The 19,946-nt window shown below is 40.7% G+C and overlaps 1 protein-coding gene across 2 annotated transcripts in view; it reads left to right on the top strand.

The window, feature by feature from the left end:
• Positions 1-19,946, top strand: part of ZDHHC15 (zDHHC palmitoyltransferase 15) — a gene marked incomplete at both ends in the record, with an annotated part of 101,142 nt that overhangs the window by 30,250 nt on the left and 50,946 nt on the right. The window contains one exon of one of the 2 annotated variants that reach the window (XM_084259245.1): positions 2,382-2,408. The exons of the other annotated variant lie outside the window; for it this stretch is intronic. Within the exon in view, the coding sequence (XP_084115371.1) occupies positions 2,382-2,408 (27 nt within the window). The remainder of the gene's footprint in view (positions 1-2,381; positions 2,409-19,946) is intronic. 2 annotated transcript variants of the gene reach the window in all.

Here is a 19,946-nt window from a genome sequence, read left to right as displayed (position 1 = left end):
AGGATTCACCAGAGACAGAGTGGGGAGCAGAACAGGCAGATGGACTGAAATACACTGCTGAGAGGAGCAGCGGGCGAGACAGGAGAGGTCTGCTGCACCATGTGTGTATCTCCCTGGCTGGCCCGAGATGGAACTCGTGCTGCAGAGGCTGGGGATAGCTTCATAGTGCTAACCCCTTGTGCCGCCAGGGAGACCCGCTCACTCCATTTTAAAGAGATGTTTAAACCCAGTCCAGGGCCTAGTGGAACAAATGCAGTCATACAACGTGTATGTGCAAAATCATGAAGTCCCAAGTTGACCCATTCAAGGATCCGTGTTTCAACTTCATCTGTATTGTCTTAGTATGTATTTCTTTCAAGGATTCTTAACTAGGATTCTTTGACTGAAAAAAGAAAAAAGAAAAGAAAAAAAAATGAATCAGTACCAATCTTCAGGCAGGTGTACTAGAAAAAAGAAAACAGTTAATTTTTTATTAATTATTTTTTTCTTGTATCATTATAGTCCCCATAGTTCTCCCACCACCATATCACCCATGAACACCATATTCCCTTGTGTTCATCCCTCCTCTGTCTTGCTCCCTTCACTCCTCCTCCCTTGCTATATATGGTCACCTTTGCTAATTTTGACTTTTTCTTGACCCTTTTTTTTTTCCTACATTCCACATATAAGTGAGACCATCTGGTATTTATCTTTTTCCTTCTGACTATTTTTGGCTAGCATAATCCCCTCCAGCTCCATCCATGTTGCTGCAAATGGCATGAGTTTGTCTTCTTTGATCATTAAGTAATATTTTATTGTGTAAATATACCACAACTTTTTTTTTAAAGATTTATTTATTTATTTATACATACAAGCACTGGGTACAGTCAGAAGCACGGGAGGGTGAGAGAATTCACCAGAGCCAGAGCGGGGAGCAGAGCAGGCAGAAGGACCGAAGTACACTGCTGAGGGGAGCAGCGGGCGGCAGGAGAGGTCTGTGCACCATGTGGGACCCTCCTCCGGTGGCCGGAGAGCAGCCAGGGATCGAAACGGTGCTGCAGAGGCTGCGGGCAGCTTCGCAACCCAGCGCTCAACCGCTGCGCCACCGGGGAGGCCCTATACCACAACTTTTTGATCCAGTCATCTATTTTGGGGCATTTGGGTTCTTTCCATGTCTTGGCTGTTGCAAATAGTGCTGCAACATCAGTTGGTTTATAGCAGTTTTAGCAAAGTCCATTCAAATGATCATAAAAGGTAGATTTTTTTTTTTAAGATTCAACAAAAATAGACTGGCAAACAAAGAGAAGGTATGAATGATGACAGAGCCGAGAAAATAGTCCCTACAATATAGTCTCATTCTCTGTTTGGATTTTTGGCCCATTTTTCTGACCCTTCGGTATGTATCATTCTGTATGAAAATCATCTTAATAGTTTCTCAATATTGACACCCATCCTTTGTAATTTCACTTTGCCTTAGCACCTAGTACAAGTGCACACAGATGTTGGGGTAGGTAAAGACAGGTTAGTCTCAATTTGTATGGATGGCATTTTGAACAGAAGTCATATATATATATACATATATATATATTTATATGAATGACAGTAAACAGTGAATGGTTGGGGAAGGTTAATATAGTAGATAGAAAAAGCCTTGGAATCTGGATCTGGAATCTAGTTCCAACTCAATTATTAACTTGCTCTGTGAACTTGGGCAAATCACTTGATACTACTCTAAGTCCATTTTTCTCATTATAAAATGAGAGAGAAAACTAGATGTTAAAGTTCCTTCTAGTTCTGATTTTTCTAATCTTAGTTCAAATGTAATAATAATTAATATTCAATAAGTACTTGCCTTATGCTAGATACTGTTCTAAACATTAGCTCATTTAATTCTCGAGTAACCTTGTGAGGTAGGTACTGATAGAAAGTTAAGGAACTTGTCTAAGATCACGAAAGAGTGGAAATGGGCTTCTAACTCAAACAGTCTGACTTCCGAACTGCCTTGTAATCTCCATACAACATTCTCAATATGCATGAGAAGCTTGGCATTTAAAGGTGTTCTGCAGTGAATACTTTGGAAAAATAAATCTCTTAATTTATCAGTTTTGAAGTTTTTCCTATCGTGTTATGTAGCTTAAGGTTTCCATTTTTGGTTTTTTTTTTTTTTTTTTTAATATACCAGGTTATACCTGTATTGAATGAGTAGAAATTCTTTACTGAAGGTTTAAGATGAAGGAAGATAGCAAAGGATAGAATTTAATTATCCTTGTCTTTCCTCATCTTAACAGCCTGATGGTTTCCTAAAGTACCATTGATTAAATTGCTTTAAATGATGCTATAGAAAAATGGATTGGAAACTTTTTTTAAATATTACTAACTTTTACCTCTCTCTCTTTTCGCAGTGACTGTTTTGAGCCCAGCAGAAAAAGGTAAGAGGGTATTGTAAATAGTATTGGTCAGGAATATAGCCTTCTTTCTCTGTTTAAGTAAATTATATTAAAATCTATATATTGCACAACTTTCCAGGAATACACTGAGGTGAGTGGAAAGTTTATGATGATGGGTTTCAAGAAGCTTAAACAGAGAGAACAGGACATATTTTCAGTGGCCCCTTTGGCTGTAGAACAGGAATTGAAAGTTACCTGGATTTATAATAGATAAGGACAAAGGTGACCACTGTTGGCCCTAGTGACCCTGCACTTTCTTGGTTCATCAAAGTTGTCCTAGGTACTTTATATTTTTGCCCAATCCATTTTTAAGGCATGGAATAAGGGACTCAAGGGTGCCTTATTTTTCCTATTACCATCCCTTCTATCCCAGTTCTCCTATCCTCCTCCCTCTTAATCTCAGAGCCCTCACAGTGTTTATTAATGTGATTGTTCCTGTATTTTACTTTGTCCAAAAATGCACTATGTAAATTTGTAGTATTTGCCTTTGTCATCCTCACTCCTCACTTGCTTTGCTACACATAATTCCTTCGAACTCCCTTCATTTACTCCCTGTAAAAAGTCATTTACAGAAAAATTCATCATCTCATCTTCCTTATGACTGAATAGTATTGCATTGTGTGTATACAACACATCTTCTTGATCCAGTCCTCTGTTGATGGACATTTAGTCTGTTTGTCCATGACTGAGTTATTTTAAATAGTGCTGCAATAAACATTGTAGAGCATGTGGATTTTTTATGTTGTTGGTTTTACATTCTTTGGATAGATTCCCAAGAATGAGATTGCTGTATCATAAGGTTTTTCCATTTTTAGTTTTTTAAGATAAACCCATATTGCTTTCTGTAATTACCACACAAGTTTACATTCCCACCAACAATGTAATGGGTTTGTTTCTCCCTATCCTCCCCAGCACTTGTTGTTGGGGTCTTTTTAATACGTGCCATTCTCGCAGATATGAGGTGGTCTCACTGTGCTTTTATTTTATTGTTTTTAAGATTTATTTATTTATTTACACAAGCACTGGGTATAGTCAGAAGCGTGGGAGGGTGAGAGAATTCACCAGAGCCAGAGTGGGGAGCAGAACAGGCAGACTGACGAAACACACTGCTGAGGGGAGCAGTGGGCATGGCAGGAGAGGTCTGTCGTGCCATGTGGGACCCTCGATGGTGGCTGGGGATTGAACCGACACTGCATAGGCTGCAGGCGGCTTCGCAGCCCAGTGCTCAACCACTGCACCACCGGGGAGGCCCTCATTGCGGTTTTAACCTGTATCTCTCCTGTTGAAAATGATATTGAACATATTTCTGTATGTCTTTTGGCCTTCCGGATATCCTTTTTGGTGAATTCTTTGGTCATAAATGGTGCCCATTTATTAATTGAATTGTTTTTCTATCGTTGAATTATGTTTTTTTATATCTTGGATATTAACTAGTTGTTAGTTTTATATTGTGTGAATATTTTCTCCCATTTATCTTTTTAATCTTATATTTTCATTTTGCTTTTTATTTTTTAATTTTTTTCCTTATTTAAGATTTTATTTAATACAAACATACATCATTTACACAAGTGATTGACCTATAATTTCTTTTTTTATTATAAATTTTATTTTTATATACAATTGCGACCCCCTTATTTTGACCCCAATTCCTCCCCTACCTGCCCCCCATCCCCCATAGAGTGTCTGGTTCATAGTTGTTTGTTGATTTTGATTTTTGCTTTCTTATAGTTATTCTTTTTCCTGGTCCCTTATTTAAGTTTTCTAGATTACTGCTGTGAGTGAGACCATCCGTTATTTTTCTTTTTCTTTCTGGCTTATTTCGCTGAGCATGATCCCTTGCAGCTTAATCCATGTTGCTGCAAATTGCATGTGTTTATCTTTTTTGAATGCTGAGTAATATTCCATGGTGTATATGTACCACATCTTCTTGATACAGTCATCTATTTTTGGGCATTTGGGTTGTTTCCAAAGCTTAGCTATTGTAAACAGTGCTGCCATAAACATAGGGGTGCAGGTGCTCTTTGGAATTGATGTTTCTGTGTCCTTTGGGTACATACCTAGGAGTGGAATTGCTGGATCATATGGAAGCTCTATGTTTAGTAGGTCCAGAAATCTCCACAAAGCTCTCCATAGTGGTGGGGCCAATTTGCACTCCCACCAGCAGTGCAGGAGAGTTCCTTTTTCTCCACACCCTCGCCAACATTTGTTGTTGCTAGTTTTTTTAATATGTGCCATTCTCACTGGTGTAAGATGGTATCTCATTGTAGTTTTGATTTGCATTTCCCTGATTACAAGTGATGTTGAACATTTTTTCATATGTCTGTTGGCCATTTGCATTTCCTCTTCAGAGACGTTTCTTTTTAGCTCTTCTGCCCATTTATTGACTGGATTATTTTCTTTGTTGTTGTTGAGTCTCATCAGCTCTTTGCAGATTTTTGTGATCAGTCCTTTATCATTAGTGTTGTGTGCAAAAATTTTCTCCCAGTCAGTGGGGTTTCTCTTTATTTTGGTTATTGTCTCTTTTGCTGTGCAGAAGCTCTTTAATTTGATGTAGTCCCAGCTGTTTATCTTTGCCTTCACTATCACTGCTTTGGGTGATGTGTCTATAAAGATGTCTTTGATGTGCATATCATGTAGTGTTTCACCTATATTTCCTTCTATGTATTTTATGGTTTCAGGTCTTATGTCTAGTTCTCTAATCCATTTTGAGTTGGTTTTTGTGTATGGTGTGAGGTAGTAGTCAAGCTTCATTCTTTTGCATGTAGCGACCCAGTTTTCCCAGCACCATTTATTGAACAAACTTTCTTTGCTCCAATGCATATTCTTTGCTCCTTTGTTGAAGATTAGTTAACCATAAATCTGTGGGTTTATTTCTGGATTTTCTATTCGATTCCATTGGTCTGTGTGTCTGTTCTTGTTCCAATATGATGCAGTTTTGATGATTATAGCTTTGTGGTATAGTTTGAAATCTGGCAGTGTGATGCCTCCATTCCCTTCTTGTTTTTTCAGGAGAGCTTTGGCTATTCGGGGTTTTTTTGTGGTTCCATATGAATTTCATCAATAATTGTTCTATTTCTTTGAAGAATGACATTGAAATTTTTATTGGAATAGCATTGAATCTGTATAATGCTTTTGGTAGGATGGCCATTTTAATAATGTTTATTCTTCCAATCCATGAGCAGGGGATGTCTTTCCATTTCTTGGTGTCTTCTTCTATTTCTTTTAACAGTGTTTTATAGTTTTATTTCTATAGGTCCTTTACCTCTTTTGTTAGATTTATTCCCAAGTATTTGATTTTTTTTGTTTTGATAATAAAAGGGATGGTTTTCTGATTTCTTCTTCTTCAGATTTATTGTTTGTGTATAGGAAGGCTACTGACTTTTGCGTGTTGATTTTGTATCCTGCCACTTTACTGAACTGATTGATGCGTTCAATTAGTTTTTCTGTGGAGTTTTTGAGGTTCTCTGTGTATATTATCATATCATCTGCAAATAGTGATAGTTTGACTTCTTCTTTTCCTATTTGGATTCCTTCTATGTCTTTCTGTTGTCTTATTGCTCTGGCTAGGACTTCCAGTATTATATTGAAAAGCAGTGGTGAGAGTGGACATCCTTGTCTTGTTCCAGATCTTAATGGAAATGCTTTCAGCTTTTCGCCATTGAGAATGATACTGGCTGTTGGCTTGTCATAGATGGCCTTTATGATGTTGAGGTATGTTCGTTGTAGCCCAGGAATTTCAAGGGCTTTTATCATGAATGGGTGTTGCACTTTGTCGAAAGCTTTCTCAGCATCTATTGATATTATCATAGGGTTTTTATATTTCTTTTTGTTGATGTGTTGGATAACGATGATTGATTTTCGGATATTGAACCATCCTTGTGTCCCTGGCATGAATCCTACTTGGTTGTGGTGAATTATCTTATGGATACATTGTTGGATTCTGATGGCTAAAATTTTATTGAGGATTTTTGCATCAGTGTTCATTAGGGAGATTGGCCTGTAGTTTTCTTTTTTTGTGTTGTCCTTGTTCGGTTTTGGTATTATTGTAATGGTGGCTTCATAGACATTTTGCTTTTTAAGTTGAAATAATCTCCAATTGTTTATATTTGCTTTTATTCCCCTTGTCATCAGGGTCAAATCTCCAAAAACATCCTTATCATTGATATCATGGAACATATTGTCATTGTTTTCTTTTATATACTTTATTATTGCAGGTCTTACATCTAAATCTTTAATGTATTATGTGTGTGGATTTATTTTACTTCTGTTCTTTCAATTCTATTCCATTGATCCATGCATCTTTTTTTGGTGCCAATATATTGTATTTAGTACTGTTCCTTTATGGTAAAGTTTGAAGTCAGGTAATGTGATGCTTCTCTTGCTCCCCTTTTTTCTCAGAGTTGTTTTGCTATTAGACCTTTTGGGTTCCATATAAATTTCAAAAGTTTTTGCACATTATCTTTGAAAAATATCTGTGGTGTTTTGTTGGGGATTGTGTTAAATTTATGTATCACTTGAGGCAGGATAGTCATTATGACTATATTTATTTTCCCCCATTCATGGGCATAGTATGTTCTCTCATTTCCTTATGTCACTTTCTCTTTTTTTTTTTTTAAAGATTTATTTATTTATTTATATATACAAGCACTGGGTACAGTCAGAAGCGCGGGAGGGTAAGAGAATTCACCGAGCCAGAGCGGGGAGCAGAGCAGGCAGAAGGATCGAAGTACACTGCTGAGGGGAGCAGCGGGCGGCAGGAGAGGTCTGAGCGCCATGCGGGACCCTCCTCAGGTGGCTGGGGAGCAGCTGGGGATCGAACTAGCGCTGCAGAAGCTGCGGGCAGCTTCGCAACCCAGCGTTCAACCGCTGAGCCACAGCGGAGGCCCTCCTTATGTCACTTTCTAAGTCCTTTAATGATATCTTGTAGTTCTTCTTGTGCATGTCTGTCACCTCTATAGTGAAGTTAATTCCAAGGTACTTGGTTATTTCTGAAGCAATTGTAAATGGAATTATTTTCTGGATTTCTTTTTCTCCTTGTTCATTGTATGTAAAAATCTGCAGAGTTTTGTGTGTTCATTTGTAACCTTCCACTCTGCTCTATTCATGTATTGTTTTTAATTGGTTTTCAGTGATGTCCGCATATATCTTCCGTAAATAGTGGTAATTTCACTTCTTTTCTGACTTGTATTCCTTTTATTTCCTGTTTTTTTGTGGTAGCTCTGGCCAAAACCTCTAATTCTAAGTTAAACATATGTAGTGACAGTGAGGATTCTTGTCTCCTTCCAAATCTTAAGAAAGCTTTCAGTTTTTCATCATTAAGTAATATATTCTCTAATGGTTTGTAATATATCATCTTTATTATATAGGTTCCTTCTTATTGCCATTTTAGCTAGGGTTTTTGTCATAAATGGGTGCTGCATGCTTTCTCTGCTATTATTGCTGTTATATGATTATATCATTATTTTGTTGCTATGCTATATCACATTGATAGACTTACATATATCCTTGCATCGTTGGGATAAATTCCACTTGATTATGATTCCAGTCTTGTTGAGGATTTCTACATTGATGTCAGGGAAATTGGTCTAAAATTTTCTTTTCTGCTGCTGTCTTTATATGGTTTCTATATTTGTGTAACATTTGTATGATAGACTATATGACAGAACATTCACTCTTCTTGTATAAAAAAAAATGTGAGGAACATGGACATTTGTTCTTGCTTAAAAGTTTAATAAAATTCACTAGTATAACCAAATGGTCCTGGGCTTTTTTTTAGGGAAGATTTTCAATAACTGTTTTAAGTTTTCCTGTTTGTGATAGGTTTGTTCAACTCTTCTGTTTCTTCTTTTGTGTTGGTAAACTATATTGATCTAAGAATTTGTACACTTTTTCAGGGTTATCAAATTTATTTTTGTAGTTATTCATAGTAATCTATTATAGTCTTTTGTATTTTTTGATGTCTGTAGCAATTTTTCCTCTTATTTCTGATTCTTTTTATTAATGTTTCTCTTTGTTAGCTGGAAGTTTGTTTGTTTATTGTGTTAAGGAACCAACTCTTAGCTACATTGATATTTTATATAATATTTATTTCATTTATTTCTGTTATTTTACTATTTCCTTTCTTTTTTAAAATTTATTTTATTTTTTTAAAGATTTATTTATTTATGCATACAAGAACTGGGGTACAAGCCAGAGGCATGGAGGGTGAGAGGATTCACCAGACACAGACCGGTGAACAGAACAGGCAGACCTATTGAAATACACTGCTGAGGGGAGCAGCAGCTGAGACAGGAGAGGTCTGCCACACCATGTGGATAGCTCCCTGGAAGGCTGGGGATCAAACTTGTGCTGCAGAGGCTGCAGATAGCTTCATAGTGCTGTGCTTAACCCCTTGCACCACCAGGGAGGCCCTACTATTCCCTTTCTATTAATATTAACATTGGGTCTTGTTTGATCATGTTTTTCAAATTGCTTTAGGTGAAACATTAAATTGTTTACTTGGGACTTTTCTTCTTAATCTGAGTGTATATTGTAATTTTCTTCCATGTCAAGACTGCATTTGCTCTACCCTGTAAATTCTGATATATTAGTCTAAGGTGGTTTTTTTTTTTTTTTAAGATTTGTTTATTTATGCATAGAAGAGCTGGGGTGTAGGCCGGAGGTGTGGGGTAGGTGCGAGGATTCACCAGAGATGGAGTGGGGAGCAAAATAGGCAGATTTACTGAAATATACTGTTGAGGAGAGCAGTGGGCAAGACAGGAGAGATCTGCTAAACCATATGTGAGTCAGCTCCCTGGCGGGGCATCAATCTCAGGTCATAGCAGTGATAGCACTGAGATTTAATCCCTGCACCACCAGAGAGCCCCCCAGTCCAAGGTGTTTCTTTGATCTGTTTTAATTTCCTCTTATCCAGTATCTACTAAGCAGGATATTGTGTAGTTTCCATGTGTTTATAGTTTCTCCTGTTTTTTTTTTTTTTTAAAGATTTATTTATTTATTTAAACAAGCACTGGGTACAGTCAGAAGCGCGGGGAGGGTGAGAGAATTCACCAGAGCCAGAGCAGGGAGCAGAGCAGGCAGAAGGACCGAAGTATACTGCTGAGGGGAGCAGCGGGAGGCAGGAGAAGTCTGTGGGCCATGTGGGACCCTCCTCCGGTGGCCAGGGAGCAGCTGGGGATCCAACTGGCACTGCAGAGGCTGCGGGCAGCTTCGCAACCCAGCGCTCAACCACTGCACCACCTGGGAGGCCCTGAGTTGTTTTTTTTTTTTAAGTTGATTTTTGACTTTATGGCATGATGGTCAGAGACTGTACTTGGAATAATTTTGATCTTTGAAGTTTTATTGAAGACTGAGTTGTGTACCAACATATGGTCTATTCTTGCGAATCTTCCTTTGCACTTGAAGAAAATGTATGTGTTGCAGTTTTTGTGTGGCATGTTCTATAGATATCTGTTAACCCTATTTGTCTAACTTCCATTTAAAGCTATTGTTTCCTTATTTAAGTCTTGCGGACCTTTACATAGTTGTAAGCAGAATATTAAAAACATACCCTCGAATTACTGTGTTTGTGTTAATATCTGTCTTTAGTTTTGTCAGTAATTGTTTTATATATCTTGATACTCCATCATTTGGTGCATATATATTTATGAGTGTTATTTGTCATTGTTATATTAGACCCTTAATCTTAATATCTGTCCCTATCTCTTACTACCTTTTTTATTTTTTTAAAGATTTATTTATTTATTTATTTATTTATTTATACAAGCACTGGGTACAGTCAGAAGCGTGGGAGGGTAAGAGGACTCACCAGGGCCAGCGCAGGGAGCAGAGCAGGCAGACAGACGAAGTAGACTGCTGAGGGGAGCAGCAGGCTGCAGAAGAGGTCTGTGCGCCATGTGGGTCCCTCGCCTGGCAGCTGGGGATCCAGCTGGTGCTGCTGAGGCTGCGGGCAGCTTTGCAACCCAGCGCCCAACTGCTGCACCACTGGGGAGGTCCACTTACTACCTTTTTTAATTGAAGGTCTATTTTAACTGCTGTTGCTTACTTTTTGGTTGGTGTCTCTTGTAGGAGTGTCTTCTAGTGTTTAGTTTGTGTTTGTTTTTGTTAGTAAGATGGGTTTCTTGTAAACAGAAGATTGGACTTTATTTTGAAATCCATTCAGCCCTTTATACCCTTTGACTGGTGAGTTCAAACCATTTACATTTAAGAGGATTGTTGCCATATAAGCGATTTTGCCAGTTTATTTTTTTACTTTTGTTTTTCTTGTCTTTATTTTTTTGAGGTCTTCTATGTTTTGTTTAGGTTTCATTTCTATTCTCTTATGTGTTCCTTGTTTTGGTTTTTGTTTGAAAATTCTACTGAAGTTAGTATATGATGGACCCACTGAGTTAACTGGTCTCACACTGATTGTTACTCTCCTCCTCTTCCATGTTATTTAATTTAGGTCTATTACCTTATTTGTTGTTGTGTTGCTTTATAGTAACTCCTCCTCGAAGGCTTATTTCATTTGAATCTTGTTGGTAACTTTTTTTTTTTTTTTGCTTTTTGGTGAAGCTCCTTAACCTTCTTTCTGCCTTAAGTGTTGAACTTGTAGGATAATGCATTCTTGACTGGATATCTTTTTAAGTATCTTAAGTATCTGTTGTGCCAGCAAGTACAGGGCAGGTTCACTATCAGGCAGACAGTTAAAGAGATTCCTGAAGCTCTCAGTGGATTTTACAGGCTTCAATCCTCTTAGGGACCTAGGCACACAGGCACACCAGGCAGGGAGGTTGGCATGCAAAGAGGCAAGCATGGGCGATCAAGCCCCCTGGCCCTCCCATGAATCTTTACACGAATCTTTCTCTGGACTTTCTCTGGCGTTCTCTCGTGCTCTCGCCTCTTCTGTAGTCATGCCACTTGTCCTCTCATAGCCATCCTCTGAGTGATGCTGCACTTATATCCCTGGCCTGTAGGCTCAGGTGTGCACCTGTGCATGCTCACACCCATACTCCAGGTGTCCACAGTCAGGCACGTGTGCCCCATGCCCATGCTCCCAAGTGCCTTCTGCATGAACACCATCTAGGCGGCAGGTGATAGCCACAGAGGCTAGTGGGTGTAGGGTAAAGAAAATATCAGGCTTTTCTGCCCTTCCGCCATGAGGATAGATGATGGATCCTTGTCCTGAATTCATGCCTGATGGCTGGCACCTGGAATAGGGTGTGGGCATAGGTAGATGGGATTCAGCTGGGCTAAGGCTGTGCTTTTTAAGGGCGGCGTCACGGGGACGCCAGCAGTAGCAGCAGTAGCAGCAGTAGCAGCAGTAGCAGCAGTAGCAGCAGTAGCAGCAGTAGCAGCAGTAGCAGCAGCATTAGAAGCCGAAGCCGAAGCTGAAAGAGAAGCCGAGAAGCAGCAGAACGAACTCCAGAGAGCTCAGATAGAGTGAAGACTTGCTGGGGGCTGGGAGGCCTGCCAGCCTCCCAGCCCCCACCCCTGCCTGCCATATGCCTGGTGAACCCCAATAAAAAACCGGCAAAACTACTGAGGACTCTGACTCCTCCTTTACCCGGTCTGCATGGGATCGGAGAACCTGCACTGTGTCCTGTCCTTCCCTTACAATTGGCGTAAGCCGGCAAGGTCCATGCAGACGGGTATTGGAGCCCTCCGAAGACCTGGAGGGACTAAGGAGTAAGTGTTTGCCTGTGTCGACGCTGGAGGCGCCAGGGCGGTACAGAAGATGGATACGTCCACGAGCTATAGGATAAGACCTGGCGTGAAGGAGACGCCCGAAATGACCAGCCAACGACACCGGATAGGACCAGCCAACGACACCGGAAAGAACCAGCCAATGACCCCTGAGGCAGCAGGCCGTTGCTGAAGCAGGGAGAGGCCAATGGACTTGAACTGATGGACTGATGGACTGACATTCCTGCCAGAAGGTGGAGGACCTTGCAGGTTGATATGTTTTGGGAGCCTGGGGGTGGAACAGTTTTGTTTGTAAACCCCAGGAGATGGGAATCTGGGGGTGGCCAGTGGGCCTAGATGGCCAAAAGCAGCCTGTGCATGCCCAACAGCCAGGTGGAGGGGAAAAGCCAACTAAGAAGGCAAAAGCTGGTACTGATGCTAAGTTGAGAAGCCCTAAGCGGCTGTTAAGCAGCCTGGGTATGCTGAGAACTGTGAGTCTCGTAAAATCACCTGTGGGTGATGCCCTGCTCATTCTTGAGTGAGGGTGAGGAGCTGAGGAACCTGTCCTTGGGGGACGGGTGGGGAATGTGGCTTGGGGTGGAGCCCAAGCCGAATGCAGAGTTTGGATCCCCAACCCATGTGATTGTGCAGTGGGTTGGCTTGAGTGCAGGGGTCTGTGAGTCACACTGGTGGCTGTGAAGGCCGAGTGTTGGAGCGACTGCAGACAGAAACCCTGAGGGTTGGCGATTACCTCCAACAGTATGGAATCGCCAATCCCAGAGTGAGTGCATCCTGGGGGTGAATGCGGTGTGTGGCTTGTAGCCGAGACTACAGCCAGAGAAGGCCAGGAAGCCTGACGGCTCCTGGTGTGATATAGTAGATGCCGTGAGTGATTCCCCTCCCTCGTATGAGCAGTGCCTTCGGCAGCAGATTTGGTGGCTCATCTGCTGGTACCAATAACTGTCTTTTGCACTAGGTTGGTGCCCTGCCTGGACTTATTTGTGTTCTGTTGTACTTTGTTATATTGTATTTTGTTATATTTGATGTATTTGCTTTTGTGGGCCATGGCTGCATTGTTTGTTTGCTTAGAAAATTGTATATATATGTATAGACTGTATGGCAGAAAACCCTGAGGGGGTGGACTGTAGGGTAAAGAAAATATCAGGCTTTTCTGCCCTTCCACCATCAGGATAGATGATGGATCCTTGTCCTGAATGCATGCCTGATGGCGGGCACCTGGAATAGGGTGTGGGCATAGGTAGATGGGATTCAGCTGAGCTAAGACTGTGCTTTTAAGGGCGGCGTCACGGGGACGCCAGCAGCAGCAGTAGCAGCATTAGAAGCCGAAGCTGAAGCTGAAAGAGAAGCCGAGAAGCAGCAGAACGAACTCCAGAGAGCCCAGATAGAGTGAAGACTTGCTGGGGGCTGGGAGGCCTGCCAGCCTCCCAGCCCCGCAGCCAGCACCCCTGCCTGCCATATGCCTGATGAACCCCAATAAAAAACCTGCAAAACTACTGAGGACTCTGACTCCTCCTTTACCCGGTCTGCATGGGATCGGAGAACCTGCACTGTGTCCTGTCCTGCCCTTACATGGTGCAAAAAGCCTCATCAATTCATTTACCCTGCACTATCTCCTTCCATTCCCTTATTGTTTAGTTTTTCTATGGACAGTCTAACTGGTGCACTACTGCCTCAGTCAGTATAGGTTCCCTTACAGGTGACTCTTTTTTTCTTGATTTTTTTAGTATTCTTATCTTTTTAGTATTCTTACTTTCAACAATTTTATTATAATGTGTCTTGGTGTGTGTCTGGTGTCATTTTGCTTGGAACTCTTGGATCACAACATGTTTCATTTCCCACATTGGAGTTGTTCTTTACAATTATTCTTTGAATTTTCTTTGTCTTTATCTTCTTATGGGATCCCCATGATATACATGCTATTTCTCTTTAGGTTATCCCACATTAGTTTCATTTAAGTCCTTTTTCACTTTGTTCTTCTGTTTGTATGTTCTTTGACATTGTGCTTTTGAGCTCATTAATTTCTTTGCTTCCATTTGTCTGTTATTGAGTCTCTCAATTACATTTTTTTTAATTCAGTTAGTATTTTTTTTAGATCTGTTACTTCTAATTACAACTGTGTCATATTTTCTGTCTTTATTCTGTTCCTCTTTTATATTATCCTGTAGGGGCAGGAATGACACAGAGCAGGTTTTCTAGGATCCAGCAGACCAGGTAAAGGAGGAGTCAGAGTCCTCAGTGGTTTTCGGCAGGTTTTTATTGGGATTACCAGGTACACAGCAGGCAGTGGTGATGGGGGGCCGGGAGGCTGGCAGTCCTCCCAGCCCCCAGCAAGTCTTCACTTTACCTGGGCTCTCTGGCGTTCTCTGCTTCTTTCTCGGCTTCTGTTCATTCTCAGCTTCTTGGCTTCTCTTTCAGCTTCTTCTGCTGGCGTCCCCGTGACGCCGCCCTTAAAAGCACAGTCTTAGCCCAGGTGAATCCCATCTACCTATGCCCACACCCTATTCCAGGTGCCCGCCATCAGGCATGCATTCAGGACCTCAAGGATCCATCATCTATCCTGATGGCGGAAGGGCAGAAAAGCCTGACATTTTCTTTACCCTACACATCCATTGGTTTTTTTCCAGTTCAATGAGCATTGCTACAACTGTTATCTAACTCCTCTTCAGGCATATTATGCAGTTCTGCTGGATTGAGACTCCTCTTGGGAGTTTTTGCTCCTGTATTTGTGGTACGTTCTGTCTTTTCATTTTTAGTTTTTGTGACTTGTAAGAGGTACAGACTGTCAGACTGGTGCCTTTGCACCTGTTGTAGTGATTGGAGATCTGCTATGGGCAAGTGGCAATAGTAGAAAATAGGGCAATAGTAGAGAATAGGATCAAACTTTGAGCATCAGGGATTCAAACTTGATACTATGCAAGGGGAATGTAGAGTAAGTGAAAATTATCAGGATTTTCCGCCCTCCCTCCATTAGCATTAATGATAGATCCCTGCCTTCCTGCATGCATGCCTGATGGTGGGCACCTGGAGTAGGGTGTGGGTATACATAAGTGGGTGCACCTGGGCTGAGAGACTGGGCTTACAAGGGTGGCATCACGGGGGCGCCAGCAGAGTAGTAGAACGCGAAGAGAGCAGCAGAAGAGCAGAACTAGCAGAGCAGCAAAGGAGAAGCCAGAGACCACGAGAGAATGCCAGAGAACCCAGAAAGAGTGAAGACTCATGGGGGGCTGGGAAGTCGGCCAGCCTCCTGGATCCGGGCCCCACTGCCTGCTGTGTACCTGCTTGTCACACTACAGAAGATGCAAAAAGCTCAATAAAAGCCTGAGAAAGTCACCGAGGGCTCCAGGACTCTCCTCTACCTGTCTGCCCGTGTCATAGCCTGCACTGTGCCTTGCTGGCACTACAGGGAAGTAGGTATTAAAGAGGATCAGGCAGTAGTGTACTGTAGTTTAACGCCAGTAAACTCAGGAATTCAGACTTCCTACTGTGCGGTGGTTGCCAGGTATTTTGCAACCACCCCAGGCCTGATAGTTTCACTGTCAGTTCTCCCAGATGAAAAGTTAATTTTGGAGCCTTAGGTAGATTTTCACAGGCCTTTAATGCTGAATCAGGGGACAGACCAGCTTTCTCTCAGCATTTCGCTGGCTGTCTCCTCTCCTGTCCTCCTGCCTCAGAGTGACACCACCCTGGTACAATCTTCCCACAGGTGTCTCCATTTACATATATGCACACCCCATGCTCTGCAGGTGCCAGTCATAGATGCTAGTGGTGGGAAGGCATAAAAAGCCTTTTTAACTCATGATTTTAACTCATGATTTTTAACTCATTTTCCCTATACTGGGGTTATGTTTTGTGGATCCACAGTGAGCCCCTTCTCTAGTCTAGCTCCTTGGACTCATAGTTTTGTGTCAGCTTCCACCTCTGCTGTGTTTGAGCACTAGATGCAATGCTGGACATGGAGTATAGTTGATACAAGGTCACAAGTCAGGAATTGTTTACTTTTCAGTGCAAAGCTTTATGATAGGGTGTTTACCCTGTGATTAACAGATGCTTAAATTCTACTTAATTCAAGTGTTAATTCATTTTCTCAGTTTTAGCCTTGGTTGGGAGGTCTCAGGTATTTTGAATAGCTCAGCCTCAGGCTTCAAGTAGTAGCCTCCTCTATGAGGAGACACGGGTGATCTGACCTGGTTTGCCCCACCAATTTGTATTCCAGTTGTTTTATATTGGGAGTTTCAAGCTCAAGTCAGTAATCATCACTTTTTCATCCTTGGTCCTATAGTTCTCCAATAGTACACCCTCTTTCCTAGATTCCAACTTTGTGCACCCCCTTATGCATTGCAGTGTTTGATCTCCGAAGACCTCATGTTGGTGTGTGTGCCCTGAATCAACAACTGTAGGAGGTTCTGCACAATAGCCATCCCTCCCTCTTATGGACTGTATTGCCCCACTATCTGTGTAGACATAGGTTAATTACAATTTTCCCTACCCCTTTCCACCAGACCAGTGCTCTTCATGTGTACTATAATTGTCTGTTTTTCCTCTGGGGACTATTTTTTCTGCTGCAAATTAATTGTATATGGAGGCCAGCCCAACCTCTTCACTTAGCTGCAGTCTTGCTGGAGTCCTCTCCAATGAATGACTTTTAAGGGCTTAATCCTTCACCATTGCACTTCCAGTACATTTACTGTATTCCTCTCTACTCTTCACCCCCAGATTGGCTTAGTCTATAATCTATACTAGTAATCCAAAGAGATTAAAGGTATTTTCCATAAAAAAATTAGGTAATTATGAGTCTTAACAGTCCTTTAGTTTTCCATTATTTTACCAGGTATAACCATAGGTATTTATTTATTTTTTTAGCTTTTATTTTTTTAATTTAAATTTTATTTTTATATTCCCCATACAATTACAACCCCCTGATTTTGACCCCAAGCCCTCCTTTCCCCACCCCCCCAACCCTCATAGAGTGTCTCTGATTCATAGTTGTTTGTTGATTTTGATTTTTTCTTTCTTATAGTTATTCTTTTTCCTGGTCCCTTAAGTTTTCTAGATTCCTGCTATGAGTGAGACCATCCGGCATTTATCTTTTTCTTTCTGGTTTATTTCGCTGAGCATGATCCCTTCCACCTCCATCCATGTTGCTGCAAATTGCATGTGTTTATCTTTTTGATTGTTGAGTAATATTCCATGGTGTATATGTACCACGTCTTCTTGATCCAGTCATCTATTTTTGGGCATTTGGGTTGTTTCCAAAGCTTAGCTATTGTAAACAGTGCTGCTATAAACATAGGGGTGCAGGTGCTCTTTGGAATTGATGTTTCTGTGTCCTTTGGGTAAATACCTAGGACATTTTTTCATATGCCTGTTGGCCATTTGCATTTCCTCTTCAGAGAAGTTTCTTTTTAGCACTTCTGCCCATTTTTTGACTGGATTATTTTCTTTGTTTTTGTTGAGTCTCATCAGCTTTTTGCAGATTTTTGTGATCAGTCCTTTATCATTAGTGTTGTGTGCAAAAATGTTCTCCCAGTCGGTGGGGTTTCTCTTTGTTTTGGTTATTGTCTCTTTTGCTGTGCAGAAGCTCTTTAATTTGATGTAGTCCCAGCTGTTTATCTTTGCCTTCACTATCACTGCTTTGGGTGATGTGTCTGTAAAGATGTCTTTGATGTGCATATCATGTAGTGTTTCGCTTATATTTCCTTCTATGTATTTTATAACCATAAGTATTTATATAGCCACTTTATATAGCCATTCAGTTCTCACTTCATGGGAAGTTAGTGTAATCACTAACTACCAAGCTGTTTAAAAGTTTTAAACAGATGTTGTAAAGTTGTAGTTTGCTATATGCATTTAACACAGAGGTGTTGGCTACAGGGTCAACAGAGCAGAGGGATGGGAAGACAGTAGACCATAGTACAGGTCTTCCTCAATTTATGATGGGTTTACATCTTGATAAACTCATAATAAGTCAAAAGTAAATTGAAAATATTAAGGTTGAAATACATTTAATACACCTAATCTACAGAACATCATAGCTTAGTACAGCCTATCTTAATTATGCTGACAAAACTTCCATTAACCTGCAGTCTAGCTAAAGCTTCTACCACAAAGCTGAGTTTATAATAAAGTACTGAATGTCTCATGTAATTTATTCAATACTGCAATAAAAGTGAAAAACAAAGTCGCTGTATGGATTCTCACCATGAATGTACAGAGCTAAACACACACTGGGCCTGAAGAATGTTTGAAGCATTGAATTAAAATTAATTGCTGGATGATGGTTATGCTACAGCTAGGGCCATCAATTTCTTACTCTTCTGATGAAGCTCATTGTGGTTTTGATTTGTATTTCCTCATTGTTGTTTTGATCAGTATTTCCTGCTGATAAGTGATGTAGATCATATTTTCCTGTGTCTGTTGGCCATATGTGTGTCTTCGTTGATGAAATTCCTATTTAGATCCTCTGCTTATTTTTTAATTACATTGTATATTTTTGTTATTGTTGTTTTATGAATTGCTTATATATTTTGAATATTAACTCCTCTGATATGTGATTTGCAAATATTTTATACCATTTAGTAGGCTGCCTTGTAATTTGAATGATGGTTTCTTTTGCTATGCAAAATTATATATATGATTTTTTAAAAATTATACAATATATATGATTTAATAGATTTAGGTTAATACCTTTTTAGTTACATGGTACCATACCACACTTACCACCAAAGTACCCATAATCCTTTACTATAATCCATTGCCTCTCCTCACAAGTCCCTTGGTTCTGCACACCACCCTTTCTCTCAGGTAGTCTCAATTCTATACTCAGCTTATAGCGAGTGAAAAATGGAAAAAGAAGACATAAAACAGTGAATATGAAATACTACTATTTATGTGAAAAGCAAATTATTTTGGTGCTTTTGTGTATGCAAAATCTGAACAAATACAGAATAAAGTCAGGGAACTGGTATTTGTTACTTCCAGGGAGAGAAACTGTTGATTGAGGGACAGGGATAGATGGAGACTTTTCACTATGTACTATTTTATACCTTCAAAGTTGAAGCCTTGAGAATGTGTTTCCTTTCAAAAGAAATGCAATGAAAAAATTGTAAAATATTACAAAAATTACAGTATATAAAATTGTGTTCCTATATTTATATAAAAAAATACACAGAAGAATATGTGGGATGATGCACCCAGGTATACACAGGTGTGATGTAGTGCCATACATATGAAGAGTTGTTAGCCCAAACCCACTAAATCATAAAAATTGTTGTATCATTTTTAAAAAATCCTATGCCTTAGGAGGGAGATGTGACAGGTGGGTGTACATCTGGAGTAAACATTTACTTTTTATGTTATACAAATTAAGCACATAAAAAAGGTCTTGTAGGGGGCCTCTGCTGGTGGCGCAGTGGTTGAGCGCTGGGCTGTGAAGCTGCCTGCAGCCTCTGCAGCACCAGTTCGATCCCCAGCCAGCCGGAGAGGGTCCCACATGGCATGACAGACCTCTCCTGCCTCGCCCGCTGCTCCCCTCAGCAGTGTGTTTCGTCAGCTTGCCTGTTCTATTCCCTGTTCTGTCTCTGGTGAATTCTCTCACCCTCCCACGCTTCTGACTGTATCCAGTGCTTGTATAAATAAATAAATAAATCTTAAAAAAAAAAAAGGTCTTGTAGGGCCTCCCTAGTTGCACAGGGGTTAAAGTCTCAGCACTATCAAGCTCTGGCCAGCCACCCAGCATGAGTTTGAGCCCCAGCTGGGGAGCTGGCCCACATGGCACAGCAGACTTCTCCTGTCTCTCACCCGTTACTCCCCTCAGCAGTGTATTTCAATAGATCCAAC

Source organism: Talpa europaea (assembly GCF_964194135.1).
Source record: "Talpa europaea genome assembly, chromosome: X".
In the NCBI taxonomy this organism is placed as follows: Eukaryota; Metazoa; Chordata; class Mammalia; order Eulipotyphla; family Talpidae; genus Talpa; species Talpa europaea.
Note: the sequence above shows the minus strand (reverse complement) of the source record. Positions and strands in the feature narration are given on the sequence as shown.